General features: G+C 37.3%; 1 protein-coding gene across 7 annotated transcripts in view; it reads right to left on the reverse strand.

Annotated features, from left to right (window-relative positions):
• MPP7 (membrane palmitoylated protein 7) overlaps positions 1–21,872 on the reverse strand; it is a 299,054-nt gene that overhangs the window by 103,756 nt on the left and 173,426 nt on the right. For all 7 annotated transcript variants that reach the window (XM_032395850.1, XM_032395853.1, XM_032395851.1 and 4 more), the window contains exons 4-5: positions 14,145–14,222; positions 11,603–11,683 (exon numbers count right to left, since the gene is read on the reverse strand). In XM_032395850.1, coding sequence (XP_032251741.1) covers positions 11,603–11,683; positions 14,145–14,222 — 159 coding nt within the window. The remainder of the gene's footprint in view (positions 1–11,602; positions 11,684–14,144; positions 14,223–21,872) is intronic.

The following is a 21,872-nucleotide window of genomic DNA, read 5'->3' on the forward strand; positions in this document are numbered from 1 at the left end:
GAAAAGGAGGATCTTAGAAACGGGAGTACGTAGGACAGGAGAAGGCGGCACTATTTAGCTGCCATCCCCATCCCCAATGCCACTAATGTAGGACAAGAATCAGCATAAAAGTCTTCTCACCTCTGTATTTTCTGGTTCATCATTATAAGGGTGGCAGCTGGGGATGGGGTGGGGGTTATTACTTTTACTAGAAAATGAGGCTCTAGGTACATTGTTGATCAGCCAGTAGGAGTCTGAGAGAACTGTATTTTTCCCTTCCTCCTGTTAGCAGAAAACACACAAAAAACTGACCAATAATGACTAACTTTCGTTCTTTTCTTGTTTTCTCACCTTTTCATTTTTTTGTGTAATAAGATAACTAATTTGTGTATAGTGAAAGTTTTTCTAGTCATGACTGTCATGGTGGTAAATCTCCACAAAACACTGTCACATTGTCATTATAGACCAATGACCAAAATAACTCTCAAACCTTGACATGTCACTACTATTTTAGGAGAGTGGGTTTTAGACTTTTAACTCATTTGTTCCCTAATCACTACCACCACAGTCTGTAAATTATTCTAGCCAGGAGCCTAGAAATCATCCTTGAAACAAATCTCTTCTCCACCGTACACTCCTCAACACCCAATCCATATCCTGTTAAATCTACTTGCAAAATATATCCTAAATGTGTTGTCTTCTCTCAGCTCTAGACCAGAGGCTGGCAAATGATGCCACCTGTTTTTGTAAAGGAAATGCTCCTGTCACCCAGTCTTCATTCATGGATGTGTTGTCCATCACTGCCATCATGCTACGAGAGCAAAATGGAGTAGGAGCAACAGACCATTTTTACAGGAAAAGTTCAGAAACATCGATGTTGTCGTGTTTTACCTGGAGAACTGTAATAGCCTCTCAATGGTCCAGCTGCATTCACCTGTGGTCTTTTTTCCAAGACATGAATATCTCACAGTTTCTTTGCCCACTATGCCTTTGAGGAACATTTAGGATGTTTTCAGTTCTTGGCTATTATAAATAGTGCTGCTATAAATATTTCTCATCTTTTAATGCGTGTGCGTGCGCACAGGCACACACACACACAATTGGGGTTAAGTACAGTTGGCTGTTGAACAACTTGGGTTTGAACAGCACGAGTCCATTTGTATACAGGTATTTTTTGAAAAATACAACACAGTCTTATAAATGTATTTTCTTTTCCTAATAATTTTCTTAACATTTTCTTTTATCTCATTTACTTTATCGGAAGAGCACAGTATATAATACACATAACATACAAAATATGTGGGCGCCTGGGTGGCTCAGTTGGTTAAGCGACTGCCTTCAGCTCAGGTCATGATCCTGGAGTCCCTGGATCGAGTCCCGCATCGGGCTCCCTGCTCGGCAGGGAGCCTGCTTCTCCCTCTGACCCTCCCCCCTCTCATGTGCTCTCTCTCTCTCATTCTCTCTGTCTCAAATAAATAAATAAAATCTCTAAAAAAAAAAAAAAAAAAAACATACAAAATATGTATTATCAACTATTTGCTATTGGTAAGGCTTCCAGTCAACAGTTGGCTATCCGTAGTTAAGTTTTGGGGAGCCAAAAGTTATACACAAATTTCTTTCTTTTTTTCTCTTTTAAATTATGTTCGGTTAGCCAACATATAGTACATCATTAGTTTCTGATGTAGTATTCAATGATTCATTAGTTGTGTATAACACCCAGTGCTCCTCACAACACGTGCCCTCCTTATACACAAATTTCTAACCATGCAGGGAGTCAGTGACCCTAATCCCTGCATTGTTCAAAGGTCAAGTATATTTAAGAGAGAAAAGTCTGGGTTGTGGGTTTCTAAGTATATTCAACATTACTAGATACAAGATGAACAATTTTTCAAAGTGGTTGTCCCAGTTCTACTCCTACCAACAGCTTCCGTGAGTTCTAGTTATATCCCATGATCCCCAACATTTTACATTACTAGTTTCAATCTGGCAGTGGTGTCTCCTTGTGATTAAAATTTCATATTTCTTATAACCAATGATAGCTTTTTTTGTGAGATGCCTGCTGAATATCCTCACACAGTTTTCTATTCTATCTGTCTTTTTCTTATTGATATGTAAGAATTCTTTATAATATACTGGACCCAAGCCTTTGTTAGTTACATATGCCACAAATGTCGCTTTTTTATCTGACAAGAGTTTCAGAGCAAAGGAATGAACAGCCTCAAGATGAACAAATATCTGAAGAGATAATAGCTGTAAATTTTTGACAACTGATGAGAGACCGAGTCTGAAGATTCAGGAAACCCAATATATCCATTAGGAAGCAGGAACAATAAAAAGAAATCCAAGATTAGATACATATCATAGTGAAACTACAGAACACCAAAGACAGGAGGATCTTAAAAATATCAGAAAAAAAATATGACTGACAGCTGAGTGATTAGCCACAATGGAAACCAGAAGCCAGTTCAATACCTTGTAAGTGCTTTAAAAAATAAATAAATAAATAACAGCCAGCCCAGAATTGTGTATTCAGCAAAAATACCATTCAGGAATGAGGATGAGAGCCAAGATGAAGTTAATAGGGATCCCACTTGAAAAAAGTAGAAAACAGAAAACTTAAAAAAACAAAAAAACAAAAATCAAAAAGATGCACAATGGTTTGGGAAGACACTGGACATCAGACAATTAAGGACAGTGATCACTGAGAGACAGGAAACAAATGTGAGCCTTGTGAGGCCAGAGTTTCCTGGCCGTGTAAGGGGAGAAGGTACCCAGGCAGAACCCACTGGTCTCCGTAAGTTGAGACAACACAGTGAGGAATGCCGGGAGGTCAAGGAACTAAAGTTCTCAGGAGAGAGTATGAAAGAGAAGATGGTGACAGGCACAGGGCTCTGGAGATCTGCAGGAGGTCCCCCTTTGAGTCCTCAGCCAAAGCACATGCATACAAAAAAACTACCAGAAAGGATTAGAGCAGTGGTTATCAGCTGAGAACAATTTTACTCCCCAATAGTCATTTGGCAATGTCTGGAGACATTTTGGGTTGTCACAGTGTGGAGGATGCTACTGCCATCCAGTTTGAGGCCAGGGATGCTCCTAAACATTTGACAGCATACACGGCAGTTCCCTGCCCTCCACACCCCCTCCCCCCAATAATTTTCAAGCTCCATAATGTCAATAGTTCCAAGGTTAAGAAACTATGCATTACAGGGAACAATCCCCAAAGCTCACACAGGGCAGGAATAGCTCCTGTTCCCTTCAGTCAGAGGGGAAAAGCTTGGCATTCACAAGGCACTGAGGACAGTTAACACAGGATATTGTCTTAATAGGAGGAAATACTTAATCCAAGATTAAACAATGCTAAGATCTCACCTAACAAAGCTTAAAAGCAAGCCTCTGAAGGACCAAAATATTTCCCTGTAACTTAATTATATAACAGAAAAAAAACTCAAGAATATCACTATAAAAATATGAAAATATCCGGCATCAAAGAAAGTAAAACTCATAATGACTGAGAGCCAATCAATTACTGACGAAAGTTATGAGGCATGTGAAGACAGAAGAAAATACTACTCATAATGAAGAACAACATAACACCATAGAACTAAACTCTGAAAATTACACAGATGACAGAATTATATAGAACCAAATCCTGAAATTAGAGAGAGACTGCAGACAAGAAAATTAAAACAATTACTATACCTGTATTCCAAATGCTTAAAAAGCTAGAGAAAACACTGAAAATGAGACTTGCCATATATAAGAAAGATTCAAATCAAACTTCTAGAGACAAAATATACAATGTATGAAATTTTTTAAAAAGTACACTGAATGAGATTAACGCTTATAGTTAAAGCAATTTATAAACTACCTAAAATGAAACAACACAAAGAGAAAATATAGTAAAAAATTACAAACGGAACATTATTGAGCTATGCGACAACTTATATACACCTAATTGGCATCTCCAAAGGAGAGGTGTTAAAAAAAATATTTGAAGAAATATGGCACAAAATATTCCAAATTTGATGGGGGGAGAAAAAGCCCCTAGGGCCAGGAAGTTCAACATATCCAAGCACAAAAGAAACATAAAAAGAAATAACACCAAATTGCTTAAAACCAGTGAGAAAGAAAAAATCTTAAAATCAGCCAAAGAAAAAAAGCTTAAAAAGATAACACACATCAGAAACAATACAAGCTACAAGATAAAAGAGCAACATCTTTTAAATACTTAAAGAAAACTGGCAACCTAAAATTCTATACCCAGCAAAAATATCTTTTAATAATGAAGGGATAATGAAGACTTTTTAAAGACATAAAAAAAGTTGAAGAAATTCATCACCAGGAAACTTGCACTACAAAAAATGGTATATAGAGTTTTTCAGACAGGAAGATAGGAACAGTCAGTGGATGGGATATGGATCTATAAAGAGTTGAATGAAAAACATCAGAAATGTTCACTATCTGGGTATCTATGATAACTATCTTGCACATAGATAAGACTAATAGAGATCACTAATAAACATCTTTTATAATAAAATGATTATCATAGTTGATAGGCAATACTAACAGCAGCAGCTACGTATTTTTCCTCTTTAGTTTTGTATTCATTTCCATGTCTGGATTCCAAAATATATTTTTAATATTCATAGATATTGAGTTCCTAATTATTTAATAGTTTTGCTTTACAAATATATTTGGTTAGCAACATTTTTATTTTGGACAATTAAAAGTAACTTTGTATTCTATTTGCCTGTTTTAACTGTGATGACTTTATTCTTCAATATACAGATTGTCCTTTTGAAAGGCAACACACCTAAATAAGAAAATTGTATTTCCATATGCCACAGTCACCCCAATCAGAACTGATGGGTTTACCTGTTGCTCAGAAGACTATGCAGGAAATTGAACACCAGGCCTTATAACTCATCAGGCGCACAGACTTTCACTGCTTTGGACCCCCTGGAGTCAATTCTATGTTTTAGTATCTGTCAGGTCAACAGAATTAAGTATCTAATTCATAAGAATGAGTAACACTGATTTATTCCTCCAGAAGGAAGCTTCACTTTTCCCTTTTGCATGCTTAAATGAAGTCTCATCCATTCTACATGCTCAGGCAATGAGTAATTTCTGGTAAATGCACGTTTTGGAAAGCTGAAAAATTACAACAAATCTTTTTATTTTATTGCCTTTTTAAAACCTACCAAATTTTCCCCAACTTCCTAAATTATAATACCATATTCTAGAGATGATGTCACTTCACTGTTTTATCAAAAAACGAGCCTCTGAATGATGATTCATAGATGATGATTTGCCTTTAATGTGGCCATGTGATGCCTAGGAGTGGTTCTTATTATTAATGACTCTCTTTGCTTCCCCTAGAAACAAAGTCTCTGTAGAGATCCTCATCCTTTCATCAGCTCCCCCAAAGGCCACGAACATTATTGCTCTTCTCCACTCTATCACTGCAGGAAGCTCCTACACCCTATCACATCTACTGAGGCCTTCTGCTACTCACTACCCCACTTCCTTTTTCTCACCATCTGCTGTTTCTTTGATGCTTCATTACTTTTCCTGGACTTTAAGATTTGGATAATAAGACTGGATTTTATAAACATTATTGAGTAATAAGAGTAGTTATTACTTATTGTTTGGATATGGCGACTGATCAATTCACAGATTTTTAAAAAATACTAACAAACTGAGGGTTACTGGAGTGGAGGGGGTGGGAGGGATGGGGTGGCTGGGTGATGGACATTGGAGACGGGATGTGCTATGGTGAGCACTGTAATTGTGTAAGACTGGCGAATCACAGACCTGTACCCCTGAAACAAATAACACATTATATGTCAATATTTATTTATTTATTTATTTGAGAGAGAGCACAAGTGAGCATGGAGGGAGAGGGAGAGAGAATCTCAAGCAGACTCTGCACTGAGCCCAGAGCCCAAAGCAGGGCTCAGTCTACAACCCTGAGATCATGACCTGAGCAGAAACCAAGAGTCAGACACTTAACCGACTGAGCCACCCAGGTGCATCTCGATTCAGAGATTTAACAACTGGATGTAATCTTTAACTCTTTGACAGCCCTCAGGTGAGACAATGGTTACAAAATGACAAGCATTTCTTAACTGTTGGAGACTTGAGGGTGGCAAGATGTATACACAAAGTGTTGACATATATTCCAGTGGTGATCGATTAACAAAACTGAAAAAGAAAATTAAACAGGGCTTCTGAGGACATAGGGGGAAAGGACCTTCTCATGCACACCTGCGGGCACTGCACACTGAGGGGACCTGTCCAGATTGTTGCAAAGGACAAGCTGGCAATCACTATCAAAATTTTAAATGTACAGATATTTTAACCAGCAACTTACTGACCCAATAAAATTCTGAAATATACAAGAGATATGCATTACAGTGCTATTTAAAAAGCAAAAAAAGCAAAGTTATCTAACTTATCTCTTAGAGGTAGACAATTACATTGCTCCGAAGACAAGTCCACAAAATATCAAAATGTTAAAAATCCACAAAACAAAACAGAAAAATAGTGCATTCTATTTATAATGGAAAAAATGTAGGCACGCCTGGGTGGCGAAGTTGGTTAAGTGTCCAATTCTTGATTTCAGCTCAGGTCATGATCTCAGGGTTGTGGGATAAAGCCCCGAGTTGGGCTCCATGCTCAGTAGGGAGTCTGCTTGAGATTCTCTCTCTCCCTCCCCCTTCTGCCCCCTCACTCTCCCTCAAGTAATTTTTTTTTTTTTTTTGAGAGAGAAAGAGAGAGAGAGAGAGCACAAGCAGGGGGAGGGGAGAGGAAGAGGCAGGAGCCCAACACGGAGCTCAATCCCAGGACCCTGGGACCATGACCCAAGCCGAAGGCAGATGCCTAACCGACTAAGCCACCCAGGCGCCCCTAAATAAATAAATCTTAAAAGAAAAAATGTATAGGTAATATTTCTGTATGCAGGGGCGCCTGGGTGGCTCAGTCGTTAGGCGTCTGCCTTCGGCTCAGGTCATGATTCCAGGTCCTGGGATCGAGCCCCGCATCGGGCTCCCTGCTCAGCGGGAGGCCCGCTTCTCCCTCTCCCGTTCCCCCTGCCTGTGTTCCCTCTCTCGCTGTGTCTCTGTCAAATAAATAAATAAAATCTTAAAAAAAAAAAGAAAAAAATTTCTGTATGCAAAAAGGAAAAATAATGCAGCCAATGAACAGTAGTTGTCCCTAAAAGGTATATGAACACACACTTCACAGACAAAATAGAAAGTCATTAAACATATGGGATGATGTTCATCTTCACAGAGCAATGAAGATAGGAACTTCTACTTTCTCCATAGTTTGAATTACAAATACAATTATGCATTATCAAAAAAATTTCCTGTTTACTTTCAAAAGTCTTTATCAAGTCCCTTTGTAAAAAGTAAAAGTCAAAGTAATAAATTATCACTTTATTAAAGACAAATGTAGACTGTTTATATAAATAAATTATTCCTTCTAACCACATTCATGGATTTTCTTTTACTTTTCCTATGTGTGTCTGTCTGTTTATCTGTTCCTGAGATTTTGAGTGTTTCTTCTCTATCCCATGATTATGGTTCAATTTTTTATACTCAAATCTTTCATTTATTTGGAATTCATTGTATATTACACATAATATGCATTATATTTGGTTATATTATTTTTTCCCCAATAATTAACCACTTGTGCCAATACCATGTATTGAAGCTCTGTCCAGTTCCACCCATCCCCCACTCCATCCATCCCTCACAGCCTTCACTAAGGCCATAATCATGTTTCACCTGAATTACTTCCACAGGCTTCCAGCTGGCCTTCCTCCACTCAGCACCCACTCCTCCTACCCTACCACCACCCCACCATTCCAAGAATCTGTATGCTAGAGCAACTGTGTCACTTGCCTATTTAAATCCTTTCAATGACTTTCCACTGCTCTTAGGATGAAATCCAAACTTTGTAATATGCTCACAATAAGGGTGGCCCTATAATTTATCCTCTAAAGAAGGAAACAACTGAAATGGAAAGGAGGCTATTAATAATCATGCTGAAACTACAGGCACAAACCAGACTGTTCTTGGGCAAACCAGGATGTACATGGCCCCCCTACTCAAAAGATCCCCTGTCCAGCTCTGAACTCCTGCCCCCTCCTCTTCCACAAGCTACTGTTCAACCACACTGAACTTATTTTCATCCTCAAACTGGACAAGTTATTCTCTTTAAGGGGATTCACATACTATTCACCTTATTTAAAATACCTATTTTCAGAGGCGCCTGGGTGTCTCAGTCGGTTAAGCATCTGACTCTTGATTTTGGCTCAGGTCACAATCTCAGGGTTGTGAGATCAAGCCCCAAGTTCAGCTCACTGCTCAGTGGGAGTCTGCTTGAGATTCTCTCCCTCCTGCCCCTCCCCCCACCCTCTCTCTCCCTAAAATAAATACATCTTAAAATATATATATATATTTTCACATCCCACCCCACCTCGTCTCTCCTATTCCTTCTTCTGGTTACCTCAAACTCAATCTTCAGGGCTCAATTTATATGCCACTTCCTCTGGCAAGTTTTCTTCAACCCTTCCCCTACTCCTTTCTCCCTCCCCAAATTTAGATTTAGCATCCCTCCTCTGATTTCCATGGTGTTTTTTGTTTTTTTTTTAAGATTTTATCTATTTATTTTAGAGAGAGAGAGAGAAAGCGTGAACCAGGGGAGGGGCAGAGGGAGAGGAATAGAGAGAATCCCAAGCAGGCTCCATGCCCACCACCCCAAGATCATGACCTGAGCTGAAACCAAGATTCAGACATTTAACCAACTGAGCCACCCAGGCGCTCCCTCCACAGTATCTCATGTGTTCTTTTACCCTGTATTTCTCCTGTCAGCTTCATTAACCTTCACGGATCTTCTGCAAGTTGTATCTACAGGGCCTGGCACACAGTAGGCACTGGACACTCGAGAACGAACGAAGATCTGACTCTAGTGACACAAATAACCAGAGAAAGTTTTAAAACTTTTCAAAAAGGAATCGGCAGGTCTGTAGGATACAAGTATCATCCTTCTCATAGTGGCTATGTATTTGGCTGTATATATCTGTGTGTGTTCACAAAAATCATTATTACTTTGGAGGTGCAGTTTTCTTTTCACTACTGTGAAAAGCAGGTTTCTTTTCACTACTGTGAACTAAATATTTTAAATGAAACAGCCCTCTTTAACAAGCAAATAATTACTTCCCTTCTCCACTAAAAATTAAAAAACAGTATTCAAATTAACACCCTGGAGTAATGCTTTTCATATTTAAACTGTCAGTTCAACTTATAATTCATGTATTCCTGTCATATTCTACTGTACCTTGCTTCTGCTTTAAAAAAAAAAAAAAAGAAAAGCAAATATTTTCGTTTACTAAATGACTTCTTAAAGTAATTACCTAAAAAAAGTGAAATTCAAATTGATGGTAGTTAATGTAATTGATTTCAAGGAAAGCAATGTTAAATGTTAGGTCATAAAGGGAAGAAAGATTCTTCCCCCCGCCCAGGACTGGCTAACTAGAAACGGCCATTGCCAACTGAGACATCTTGCGTCTGCAATCCTACCCACTTCACACACATCACTTCCTGAAAATACATCTTTCATGCTGACTTCTCACCCATTCTCTTATCACATGGCTATATAAACATAAAAAATTTAAAAAGTATTCGTCTAACATATTTTCACCGTAACAAAGTGCCAGGATTTAATTATAAGGTTGTATCCAATGGTGCTGAATACCATCTAAAATCATAACCTCCCTCTCGAGCCAAATACCAGTTTCCATCCAGTATAATCTCTTCTTTATTAGCTATTCCATTCCAAACACTCTTGAAAAGAATACCAAAATCATGTTGTTGTTTTTTGTCGGGAACATTCTTCTTCAATTTCTAATACTCAAACCAAGATAGCACTCTCAACGAGGAGTTTAACAAGTTGCTCACAGCTAACCTCACCATTCTTTGGTTCATATTAACTTCACATGTTACTCTGAGACCAAATGAAGACATTTCAGAACTTTCTCTACCTATGAATCTCTTACTCTGAGATTTGTCTTTAACCTTTCTACATACTTTGTCTTTAATTTCAAGGAACTATTTTGCTCTAAGCTGATCCTTATTCTTTTAGAACTAAAATTCAACCAATCTCCTCTGTACCGGTAGAAGTCAATTACTCTAAATTACTAATTATAATCCACTTATTCTTGACAGCATTTACTTTACTTCTAAGGATTAGGAATTATAGCTTGTACATGTTTTCACCTCATCTTTTATTTAATACTATCTTTTCTGACCATCAATTTAAGACTATTATAGCAAAGGAGATTTTTCAAGGAAGGCAGAAATCAATTTTTGCACCTAGGCAGAAATATTCATCCGACAGCCTACATATGCTTCATAGAAATCATCATAAGATAACTGATCATTTTGGGGCACCTGGGTGGCTCAGTCAATTGAGCATCCAACTCCTGGTTTCAGTTCAGCTCATGATCTCAGGGTTGTGAGATCGAGCCCCATGTTGGACTCCACACTCAGCAGGGAGTCTGCTTGAGATTCTCCCTCTCCCTCTGCCCCTCCCTCCCACTTGCACTCTCTCAAATAAATCTTTTAAAAAAAAAAAGATAACTGATCATTTTAATTACATAATCTACATGTAATTCTGACTCATGGATAATACTTCACATGTAATTGCAGCAGTATCAAGTCCAAAATGTACAGGTTATAGGATATAGTGCATTAATGACCTTAGAATTAACAGGAAATTTTTTAAATGACTTCTGTTGACCGAGCACCTTTGAAGGAAAGATAAATGATATACCTGGAAGAAAAATGGCAAGGGAAGGAGCGAAATAGGTGAAGAAGATTAAGAGATACAATCTTCCGGTTATAAAATAAATAAGACACAGGAATGTAATATACCACAGAGATAATATAGTCAATAATATTGTAACAACTTTGTACGGTGACAGATAGTAACTAGACTAATTGTGGTGACCATCTTGTAATGTATATAAATATCAGATCACTATGTTGTACACCTGAAACTAATACAATATTGTTATGTCAACTATTCTTCAATAAAAAAATGGCAAGGAGAATTGGAATCTGCCTACTGGTATTTTACACTGGGAAACTGCTCTTCTCTGTAAAATGGTAATATATATTAAAACATGAATCAGTAGAGGGAGAGGAGATGGGGAAGACAAAAAGGGAGGGGAAAGAGGAAAGTTGAAATGATCCTATAAAAAATAGATATAGCTGTCAAATATATTGGAATACCTTTCACTAGCCAAGTAAAATGAGCCTAAACAAAATCACTAGTAGGTTCTGTATTCTGTACTCTTACCTTCGTTTAAAAAGAAACTGACCTTGAAGTGACATTATATTCACTGACTTAAATCCTGAGCTTCCCAATTACAGTATTCTGTAGTTGGTCACATTATCATCAAAAGCTCAACTTGTTTTCCTTAATGGAATTTGGGTTATGAAAATACTGCACACTATTTGAAAATACATTCACTTGAAAATTGATGCTCAAAATAAAATTCATCTGAAGTCTCAGAAAGTGGCCCTTCTGGAAGATATTTATTACACGTCCTCACCTTCACATTGGGTTTTGACAGTAGTTTCAACAGCTCTCTGGTCTCACTGTTTAATGGCTTGTTCTGAAGCTCTTCAGCCAACTGCAAGGGACAGCACATTGACAGAACATTTAGTAAGAGCATGGTGTGGCTCCATGTGTGACAACTGAGAATCTATCTTGCCACTTTCCACTGATTAAGAAGTCAGCATGAAAGAAAACAGACCATCAATCATTGTTCCTCTTTTCAGGCCCTTGATAGCCCAGATCCCAGCCCAGGATCTTGGCTGAGTATAACTCAAAAAATCCCATCAGCCAGATCACCTTCTCTGATTTATTGCAATAAGGGCAAACCCCTGCGCTTCATCTTAAGGAACGGCCTTTTACATGCAAACAAAGGACCACTTGTAAAAAGGATTGGATCAGGCTTTGACACTATTTTAAAAAAAGAGAGAGAAAGAAAGAGAAAGAAAAAAAGAAAAAAAGAAAAAAGTTTCTGAATGAGGTGGTGAAATTCACAAGGTTTCCAAAAACCCACAGTAGCTTGCTGTTTAGAGCTGGAGGAAAAAGAACTAGAATGTCTCTAACAGAGCAAATGGTCTGAAACTTTTATTATGTTTACCTACACAGACTAAAAAAATCCGTTAAGTATAAACCAGATTAATCATAGAATGACTTACAATAGGTTGACAAGTACTCTGGGAACAGAAATGCTGACTATAATTCTACTATAACGATCAAGAATTCCCATTTGCTGGTTCTAGCTAAAGAAAGGGTTGGAACTTTTAACACGCCTCATGTTCTTCAAAAGAGATCTTCCTATCAACACTCTATTCCATTTTAGGCTATAGTAAGGATCATATAATTTCCTAAGAAGAAAAGCAAGACCAAGCAGAAAAAGAAATTACAATTGTGAAATACACAGTACAGAATTCAAAATACGTACATATATTTTCATTTAAAAACCCTTCTTAAAACACTGCATGAAATTTCTCTTTGCTCCTATTGTTTCTACCAAGCTAAAAATAATTGTTCTTATCTCTGGAAAAAGATTTTTCTCTAAAAGAAGGACATCATATAAATTACACACAAAAATAAAACCTGATAAAACTGATACATTCATTGGTTACACTGCAAAAAGTGATTTTACTTTTTCAAGGTAAAATTTTTGTTTTTCAAGGTAAAATAATCATTATAAATAACTGTTAACTCAAAAAAGTCACAAAAGGCTCTCTGCATTCTCCACGCACTTTGTAACAATATTTTTTAAATTTACATATATTGTTCTGATGAATTAGAAAATGCTACATTTTACCCTATTTACCTAACAGTCTCTAATTCTTTTAAAAAGCAATATTGTCATAATATGATTGGGCCTCAATCACATTGGAGAGTAACAAATATTTCCCCAAACCCTCAATAGTAAATGTTTTTAAAGTGATTTTTAAGACTTTCTCAAGTGCCAACCGCAGCTTACTAGAATTCTCTCTATACCTTTGCTCACCTTCACTTCAAAAAGTTTGGTTCTATTAAGGCAGAGGAGTAAGCTTCCTCATTAAACACATAACCCGAAACATCCCTATAATTTAATCTCTGTGGATAAAACTGGAAGGGAGACTGAGGACTAAACAAATAGCAAACCACTTGGGAGATTTATTACATGCACTTTATTATCTAAATTAAAATAGAAAACATATATATAAGAAAATCAACTTCTGAAGATGGTCAGTTGTTTTTTTTTTTATTCTATGGCCCCGATATTTTACTAAACTGAACGATGGCTTGTCTTATCATAACCGAGCAAAAAATTTAAAAAGCAACAGATAAGCTACAGGATATCGCTAAAACCCGCCTTCACACGAGACCTATTTCTCGTCTGGCTTAGCATCCTTTATAGTTTATCCAGGTGTGCTTTCAATTCATCCAAGTTTGAAAGTTAACAGCAAGGTAGTTCCCTCCCCCAGATTGAAAATAAAATTATAGCTACAGGAAATTAACTACTCCATCAATGCCAACTGCTGCTAAAATTTATTTTTTGGTTATGAAGGTAATTTGGAGAGGTCTGATATCCATAAATCATTACTATGCTTTATAACCCATTTTAAAAACAATCCTGTCTTTTTATGTATTTCATAAGGCCTCGTTCCTATCCTAGTATCCGTCATTTTTTAGCACTGTCAGCGATAGACCTATCTCATTTGTCTTTATTTCTCCAAAGCATTCCTCCTGCCTGTGACTTTCTCAGAACTCCACTAGTTGACAGCTTCTCTCTCTCCCTGGAGAGTTAGAGGCTAAAAGTTCTGGTACGCAGTTACCAAGGTAGAACGAGGGGGTTATGTCCAGGCAAAACTTTTAGAGCAGGAAAGTGAATGAAAATCAGTATAGTATCCGCATAAGCTCCGTGATGACAGGACTTTGGGAAACATTTGCAGCTTCTCCTGGTTTTCGCTCCTAGGATCGCATGCATCTGTCTGGCGCAGGATGAGCTCTGCCCCGGGCCAGGCTCACGAAGGCGCAGGGTCCCAAGAAGCCGTGTCCCAGGGAGCTCAGAAAGGCACACTTACATCATCGGCCAAGACCGCTGCGCCGTGGAGGATGGGCACGGGGTTCTGCTTCTCATAGTAGTGGAGTTTTTCATGAATCTGGAAGAAACACAAGTGAATGAATATAAGTTCACCTGCTAGCAAACAGTGAGATATTTGAAGATTTTTATCACTGCATATAGAAACTGATCCACTAAACCTTCAAACAAAAATTCTATGTTTCTATAAACCTACAGATGACAAATGTGCATGTGTAATTCATCTATGGTCCAGTGTTTCTAATGTGATGTCAATGGGGGGGGGGGTTATTATCAAATAGAACATAAAAGCTAAACCTTTGTTTTTCCCCTGAATAATTATGTTAGTTTTATAAAATCTGTCATTTCTAAAATTTATTGCTCCAATACTTTATCGGTTGTAGTTTATATTCCTGCTAAACACATAAATGATGATTAGAGCAAAGTGATAAGCCAGCAGCCCCATCCTGACAGGTTGGTATGTGATCACCACTAAGAACACGGGAACATGGCGTGCTCCAGGAATGCTTTTCCCAGCATGCTGTTCCTTTTAGGCTTTTTTTTTTTTTTCTAAATTGTCAACCTTTCCCCCCCCAAATTCAAACTTCTAAGAAGCAAAGGGATTGCTCATAAAAACATTACTCATAACTGTTTTGCTGACATAATTTTCTGTACTGTAAAACAAGTAAAATTATATTATCAAATAATAACTTGGTCCTTCCTTTCCCATCATTCCGCCCAAAACCACAAAGGCAAGAATATATTTTAGTGCATTATAAGACAAACCGAGTTTCTTAAAAAATCTAGTATTGTCGTTAAGAAATGCAAGACGCTTTGACAAATGCAAAACTGTTGGCTCTTAAGTTCTATCCATTTCAGCTCTTACACAGGTGCCCTTAAAATGTTACACTTGAAAACTTATTTGAACCTCTTCTTATTTATAGTTGAAGAAATTACCCCCCACTCTATATAAAAAACAGTGACACCTCAGAATTTCCAGTTTTTAGTAGGTATCAAGTAATACACTCATAGGTATCAAGTAATCGACTCTTTAATTAGACTCAAAGCTAACCAAACTCTCTTGTAAAAAGTCTGGAAGATAGATTTTATTTTGATTAGCCAGATGCTATTGCTAAGACAGGATTCTATTACCTTTCTGGCAACCTGGCCCACAATGCAAAGTATCAGGGAAAGAATTTTGACACTTATGATATTACCAGAATTATCAGGGCCACATTTTTATTTAAAATCTTAGAACCTTCAAACATTAATCACAGTAGGGTAATAAACAAACTTTTAAGAATACAAGCTATAAAAGGAGCAAGATTTGATGTGCGAAACTATTAAAAGTATAATTTAAAACAAAACCATCCAACCTAAGAGCTAAATTAATTTTACTTGAGTCTTTATCAAAAATTAGGTCACCTCAACAAACACTATCATAGAATCCTGAGCTTAGCCACTCATACAACTCATCTAGCTTTCTTGTTTCAACGTCTGCTTCCCTGCAACAGTAAATATAGAGGCTCATACTTATTAGGTACTTACCATGGGTTTGTATTCCCTACATAATAGTGACCAGAAAAAAAATATATATATAGTCATCGGTACTATCAGTAATATAGTCTTCAGTGAGTTTAGTATTTTAATCCCTTAACCCTCACAAGAATATTAAGAGGCAGATGGCACCATCATCCCATTTTATAGATAAGCAGATATACAGGAGATAAATAAATAACTTGCTATGGTCCCACAGATAGAAGCAGTCGAGCTGAGACTTAAAACTCAGGCCATCTGGCTCAATGTCAGAGTTCTTCCTCACTCCCTATGCCTGCCTCTCAGATTAACACCTCGGCTGCCTCCTTCACCGACCTCACTCACTGCTGGATGTACAGGACAGAGAGGAGGCTGGGCGGATATGTGACAAGTAATACTGGCTATTTCCAATGACTGCAGGATTAGGGATGGCTCCTCTCCACCCCTCTCTGTATTTTTTCTTTCCAGCATTTCTTAATTTTTCCAGATTAATTTATATCGAGACCATATTGTAATTACAACTTAAAATTATATCCCTAAATACATTATTTCTCTGCTTAATTTGCTTCTTCTATCTTTCAAAAAAAAAAAAATGAGCCCCTCTTTCCACATCATCTTCTTTATATCTTCACCCAAGTGATTTGAGAGCATCCCCCTACCCTGCCCACCTTGAGACTTTGCATTATATCAAGAATTTTTAGGGCCACCAGGGTGTTTCAGTCGGTTAAGCATCTGCCTTCGGCTCAGGTCATGATCTCTGGGTCCTAGGATTGAGTCCCATGTCGGGCTCTCTGCTGAGCAGGGAGTCAGCTTCTCCCTCTCACTCTCCTTCTGTGCTTTCTCTCTCTCTCTCTCTCTCTCTCTAAGTAAAATCTTAAAAAAAAAAAAGGAATTTTTAAATGTTTTCCTAGAATTTCTAAATGCTGGTAACCCTATGTTGATACATGTTTTACTTCAGGACGTAATTTTAAATATTAAGTTGGTAGGAAAGCAAAAATTACTCTAAGTAATTTTGAGCTATTCATAGTTTCCAAAATCACTGACTTTTATTAGCATTTATAATATCCAGGAAGAAAATTAAAAACAAAAATGATTTTTAAATTTTAATATAATAAACAGGTAACACATATAAACTTCACCCCAAGGTTGTCCAACAGAACTCTTTGTAACGTTGAAAATGTTCTGTACCTGCTTGTCCAACATGGTTAGTCACTAGCCACATGTGCCTACTGCGCACTTGAACTGTGGTTAGTTTACTTAAGGAACTAAAATTTTTAATTTTATTTAATTTTTATTAATTCAAATTTAAATGCCCACATGAGGCTAGTGGCTTTCATATCGAATAACACGGCAAAGCTTTTTATCAAATGCTCTGTAACTTGCCTTTACACACCAGAAAAATTCACTCTGATATAGCTTGGCCAATTTCCCTGAGTGGTCACCCTTTAGAACCCAACAGACAAATACGTAACCAAAGACACAGCATCTAATTACTAAATATCATGTATTGCCAAACCTGCAAAATCTCATTTAACTAAACATTTCCCTTTGCAGACTTAACCGTGTAATAAAAGCATACTTCATTTTTCTCCCCCGAACAACAAAAGGAGAGCAAAGTGGAAGGAGTTGCAGAAAGAAAGGAGACAGAAGTAAAGAAGACTGAGAGAAGGAGAGACTCTGGTTAAATTAGCTTCATACGATAGCAAAATAGGCAATTATTCAAAAGCAAGCTCCTAAAAAAATGGCATGCCAAAATATTTAAAATACACTATTAAGAAAAAAGGACATTTGAAAACAGAGACATTTACGGTCCACTAAATAACATGTCCATAAGGGTTTGTATTCTATAATTACACTTATATCAGAAAAAGTCAGTTAAAATAAAAATTTCTATATGTAACCAATTCTTTTTTTTAAGTTTTTTTTAAAGATTTATTTTAGAGAGAGAGAGAGTGTGTGTGTGTGTGTGTGTGTGCGCGCGTGCACACGCGCGCACGCACGGGAGGGAGGGGGAGAAGGAGGGGGGAGAGAAACACAAGCAGACTCCGAGCTGAACACAGAGCTGGGCTCAATCTCACGACCCTCAGAGATCGTGAGCCAAAACCACGAGTTGGATGTTCAATCAACTGCGGCGCCTCTATATGTAACCAATTCTCATAGGAAAGCTATAATTACCTTCATCTACACATATCTTGAAAATAAGTGTTTTGATTTTTGTAAAAAAATTCTGAATCTGGTGCCAATAATTTATTTTGTGTTCACATATCACAGAAACTGTTTGAAAGGGAACTTGAATAACGAGAGTATATAGAGCTTGACTAATCTCAATGCAATTCTTTGAAACTTCTCAGTGATGTGTAGAGGGAAACAGAAGAACCCAATCATGGTATTAAATAAACCAAAGCTGTAAAAACCCTTTTCCTGCCTTCTATGATGAATATTAAAAAGCAATGAAAATAACTGCTCAGTAGTCTGATTCTCTATGTTGATAGTAGCCAAACCAGAACTGGCACCATGTGCACGCGTGCACCCATGCGCACACACACATACACACACACCATCTACCTCATTTATTTAGAACATGGAGAGGAGAATTCTGAGTTTTAAAAGAAGATCCATGGGACACAATGGCAGCCAAGAGGAGCTGGGAATGACCTACTATGTTGTGCAGGGATTTAAAAAAAAATGGAAGTATTCTAATGGCTGGGATCCTCTTTTAAAAATAATGATCTTTCTCAAAAAAAAAAAGAAAAAACCCTCTTTATTAGGAAAGAGGAAATGTAAAACTGGAAAACCAACAAAACAACACAGCAGAGGCAACAGTGTTAACCGTATGCCCTTCTTTCCAATTTTATCCCACTAATCTCTCTTGGCTAATTTTCTTGGCTAATAGCTCCGAAAAAATAAAATTAATAGAACTGATGAGAGTTGATGTTCTTGTTTTGTTCTCTCCCTTTAATAAGATAAATTCTGGCTATACATTGCCATAGATCATATTATCATGTGAAATTGGTACCCATGCATTCTAAATGTATGAAGAGGGTTGTTTTTATTTTTTTGGTTAAAGATTTATTTATTTGAGAGAGCATGCATGAACATGAGCAAGGGGAGGGGCAGAGGGAGAGATTCTTAAGCCGACTCCCCACTGAGCGCAGAGCCCCAAGCAGGACTCAATCTCATGACTCTGAGATCATGATCTGAGCTGGAATCAAGAGTCCAAGGCTTAACTGAGCCACTCAGGCGCCCCGTGTGAAGAGCTTAAAAAAAAAAAAAAGTTCAATCTCACAAAATGCTTTCCATCATATATCACCATATTGTTTTTCCTATCTGACCAGGTAATATGGGAATTCTATTTATAGAATTTATTTATGGATTTCCAAATACTACCCATCCCATTGTGGCATTCCCACAATGACCTCACTTGGCTAGGATACTTTGGTCTCTTAATGCGCTGTGGAATCCCCTGGTAATATTTTATTCAGACTTTCCTCATCAGTACTCTTAACTGAGGCTGGCTTTTTTTTCTTTTTTTTTGGTCTTGTCTTTATTGGATCTTGCTATCAGTGTTACACTCATTTCATTATTTTTTAAACCTATGATGCTTTCTTTTTATATGTTCTGAAAACATCTCAATACCACTAGAGTGATCTCTTCTTTAAACATTTTATGGCATTCCCATGAGAAACCAACTGGATCTGATACATTTTATCCCCCAACTTTATTTCTTCTGGGTAGTTTATGGCAATTTCTCCATTTAGGTTTTTCTATCTCTTCCATTGTCAGGTGCAGCAAATATCATCTCCTGGAAAATTATTTTTTCCGGCCTTAAAAAATTCTCTGAATCTACTTAAGCAGAATAGTCTCTTATGAGTCTTTGAATTTCCTCTACTACATGTTTCTTTATCACCATTTCTTATTCGGTGCATCTTGCTTTCTCTATTTCTACCCTTCATCCCTTCAGTCGTTAACAAACATTGATTTTACTGTATTTTCAAGGAACCACCTTTTAGATTTCTTAGTTTTACTATTTTTGTTTTCTAATATTTTTTCTGTTTTCATCTTAGTTCATTCTTTCTTCATGTAACCCAGACCCATGTAACATTTCAGTCATGTGCATCAAATTAGTGGAAAACAAAAGAAAGGGCAAACTACCCTAATTGGAGTTTTATTCATTCATCAAACTGACTAAAGCACCCATTCCAGGAGAAAGGTACTCAGTATGGAAACAAAATATGGCAAGAGTATAAGTCATTCGAACCTATTTAGAAAGGTCAATAGCCTTGGAAAGAGATGAGGACATACATCATAGAAAGGGAAAACTTCAGCCAACCTATTCAATCAAGCAAGTTAAAAATAGTATTTGTCTCTCTTTCATTCACTGCTCATTAGCTGGGCAGCTAAGGTTTCTGTCAATTTAATTTTTGCCATTACTTTAGCACTCACTTAAGAGTACTTAGTACAGAACAAGGACACACAGACCCCCTGTGCACTAAGGACTAGCTATCTAGTCAACCATAAAATCAGAAAAGAAATAATGGACTTCTCTCTCCCTCTTTTCATCTTTGCTTTCTATTCAGTGCTTATCTATTCTAATGATAAGAAATGCCAAAAGTTGTTTTCATGTGTTTTTTTAAGTTTTGATTCAAAGTCCAGTTAACCGAAAGTATAATATTAGTTTCAGGTGTACAATATAGTGATTCAACACTTCGATACATCATCTGGTGCTCATCACAACAAGTGCCCTCCTTAATTCCCACCACCTATTTCACCCATCCCCCCCACCCCCCTCCCCTCTGGTCACCATCAAATTGTTCTCTGTAGTTAAGAGTCTGTTTCTTCGTTTGCCTCTTTTTCTTTTTTTCCTTTGCTCATTTGTTTTGTTTCTTAAATTCCACATGTGAGTAAGATCATATGGTATTTGTCTTTCTTTGACTGACTTATTTCACTTAGCATAATGTTCTCTAGCTCCAACCAGGTCATTGCGAATGGCAAGATTTCATCCTTTTTTTATGGCTGAGTAATACACTCCATTGTGTATATACATCACATCTTCCCATTCTTTATAACTTCTAAAAATTTTGAAATGTTTTAATTATTAATGTCCCATTTTAAACACTTTAAACATTTTTTTAAAAAAATAAAGAAAATATGATAAGTTGCAACCCACACCAAAATTAAAGAGATATTAGCCTGTTATATTTGCTTCAAATATCTTATAAAATAATTCATCAGAGATAAGGCTAAAGACCCATCCTCCTTCCTCTCTGCCAAGAAAAAAACATTATGTTGAAACTGCCAAATAGATTCCCATATGCAATTTTCATTTTTTTAAACATATATACATTGATAAACAACACAAGCTATTTTTGAATGTACATAAATGGCACTGTTCCCTCGACACCTGGATTTTTCATTCAATACCATATTGAGACACCTAGCTCGATACATGTAGATACAGTTCATTCATTTTAACAGGTGAGTAATATTCTGTCATAGAGAAGTTGACATATCTTTTTTTTTTTTTTTAACTGAGAAACACGGTGGTTGTTTCTGCTCTTTGCGATCGAATATCCTCCCCCCCACTCCTCCCTGTACTGTGGTAGATACCTAACAGGGTTCGAGTGTTTCCTGAGTCCCCAGACCTTGCCAACACGTGGTGTTATCAGACATCTTGCTAATCAGATGGACAGGAAATGGGATCTCCCTGCGGTTTTCATTTATATCTTCTCCAATCTCTGACTTCTGTTTTCACGATAGTTTCAGAGACAGAGACATCCGCTCCCATCAATCCTCCTCGTCCACAGCAACTGAACCCTAGCTACAAAGCAGCTGCCTAGTGAAGAGCTACATTTCCTCTCATGTCTACCCTCCTCCCCCTCTCCCTGTAGCTCCGTTAACACAGGAGATCAGCTGTCAAACATGATATGTAAGTTCTAAGTGTCACTGCCAAGCTGAGGCTTTTAAGAAATTGGCATGCTTCTTCCCTACTCTCCCCCTCCACCAGCTGCATGCAGACTATACCATGGCCTTAAGAGACAGCAAAGTCACCAGATGGAAGGACCTGGGTCCCCAAAACACCTTATGGAAGAGAGCGATGATGCATCAATCTGACATTTCCCTCTAAATGATCATGGAGCAGGAAATAAACTTCTATTGTACCTAAGCTATTACATTTTTTTGGACTACTTGTCAATTG

The sequence above is a fragment of the Phoca vitulina genome, unplaced genomic scaffold (genome assembly GCF_004348235.1).
Source record: "Phoca vitulina isolate PV1807 unplaced genomic scaffold, GSC_HSeal_1.0 scaffold88, whole genome shotgun sequence".
Lineage (NCBI taxonomy): Eukaryota > Metazoa > Chordata > Mammalia > Carnivora > Phocidae > Phoca > Phoca vitulina.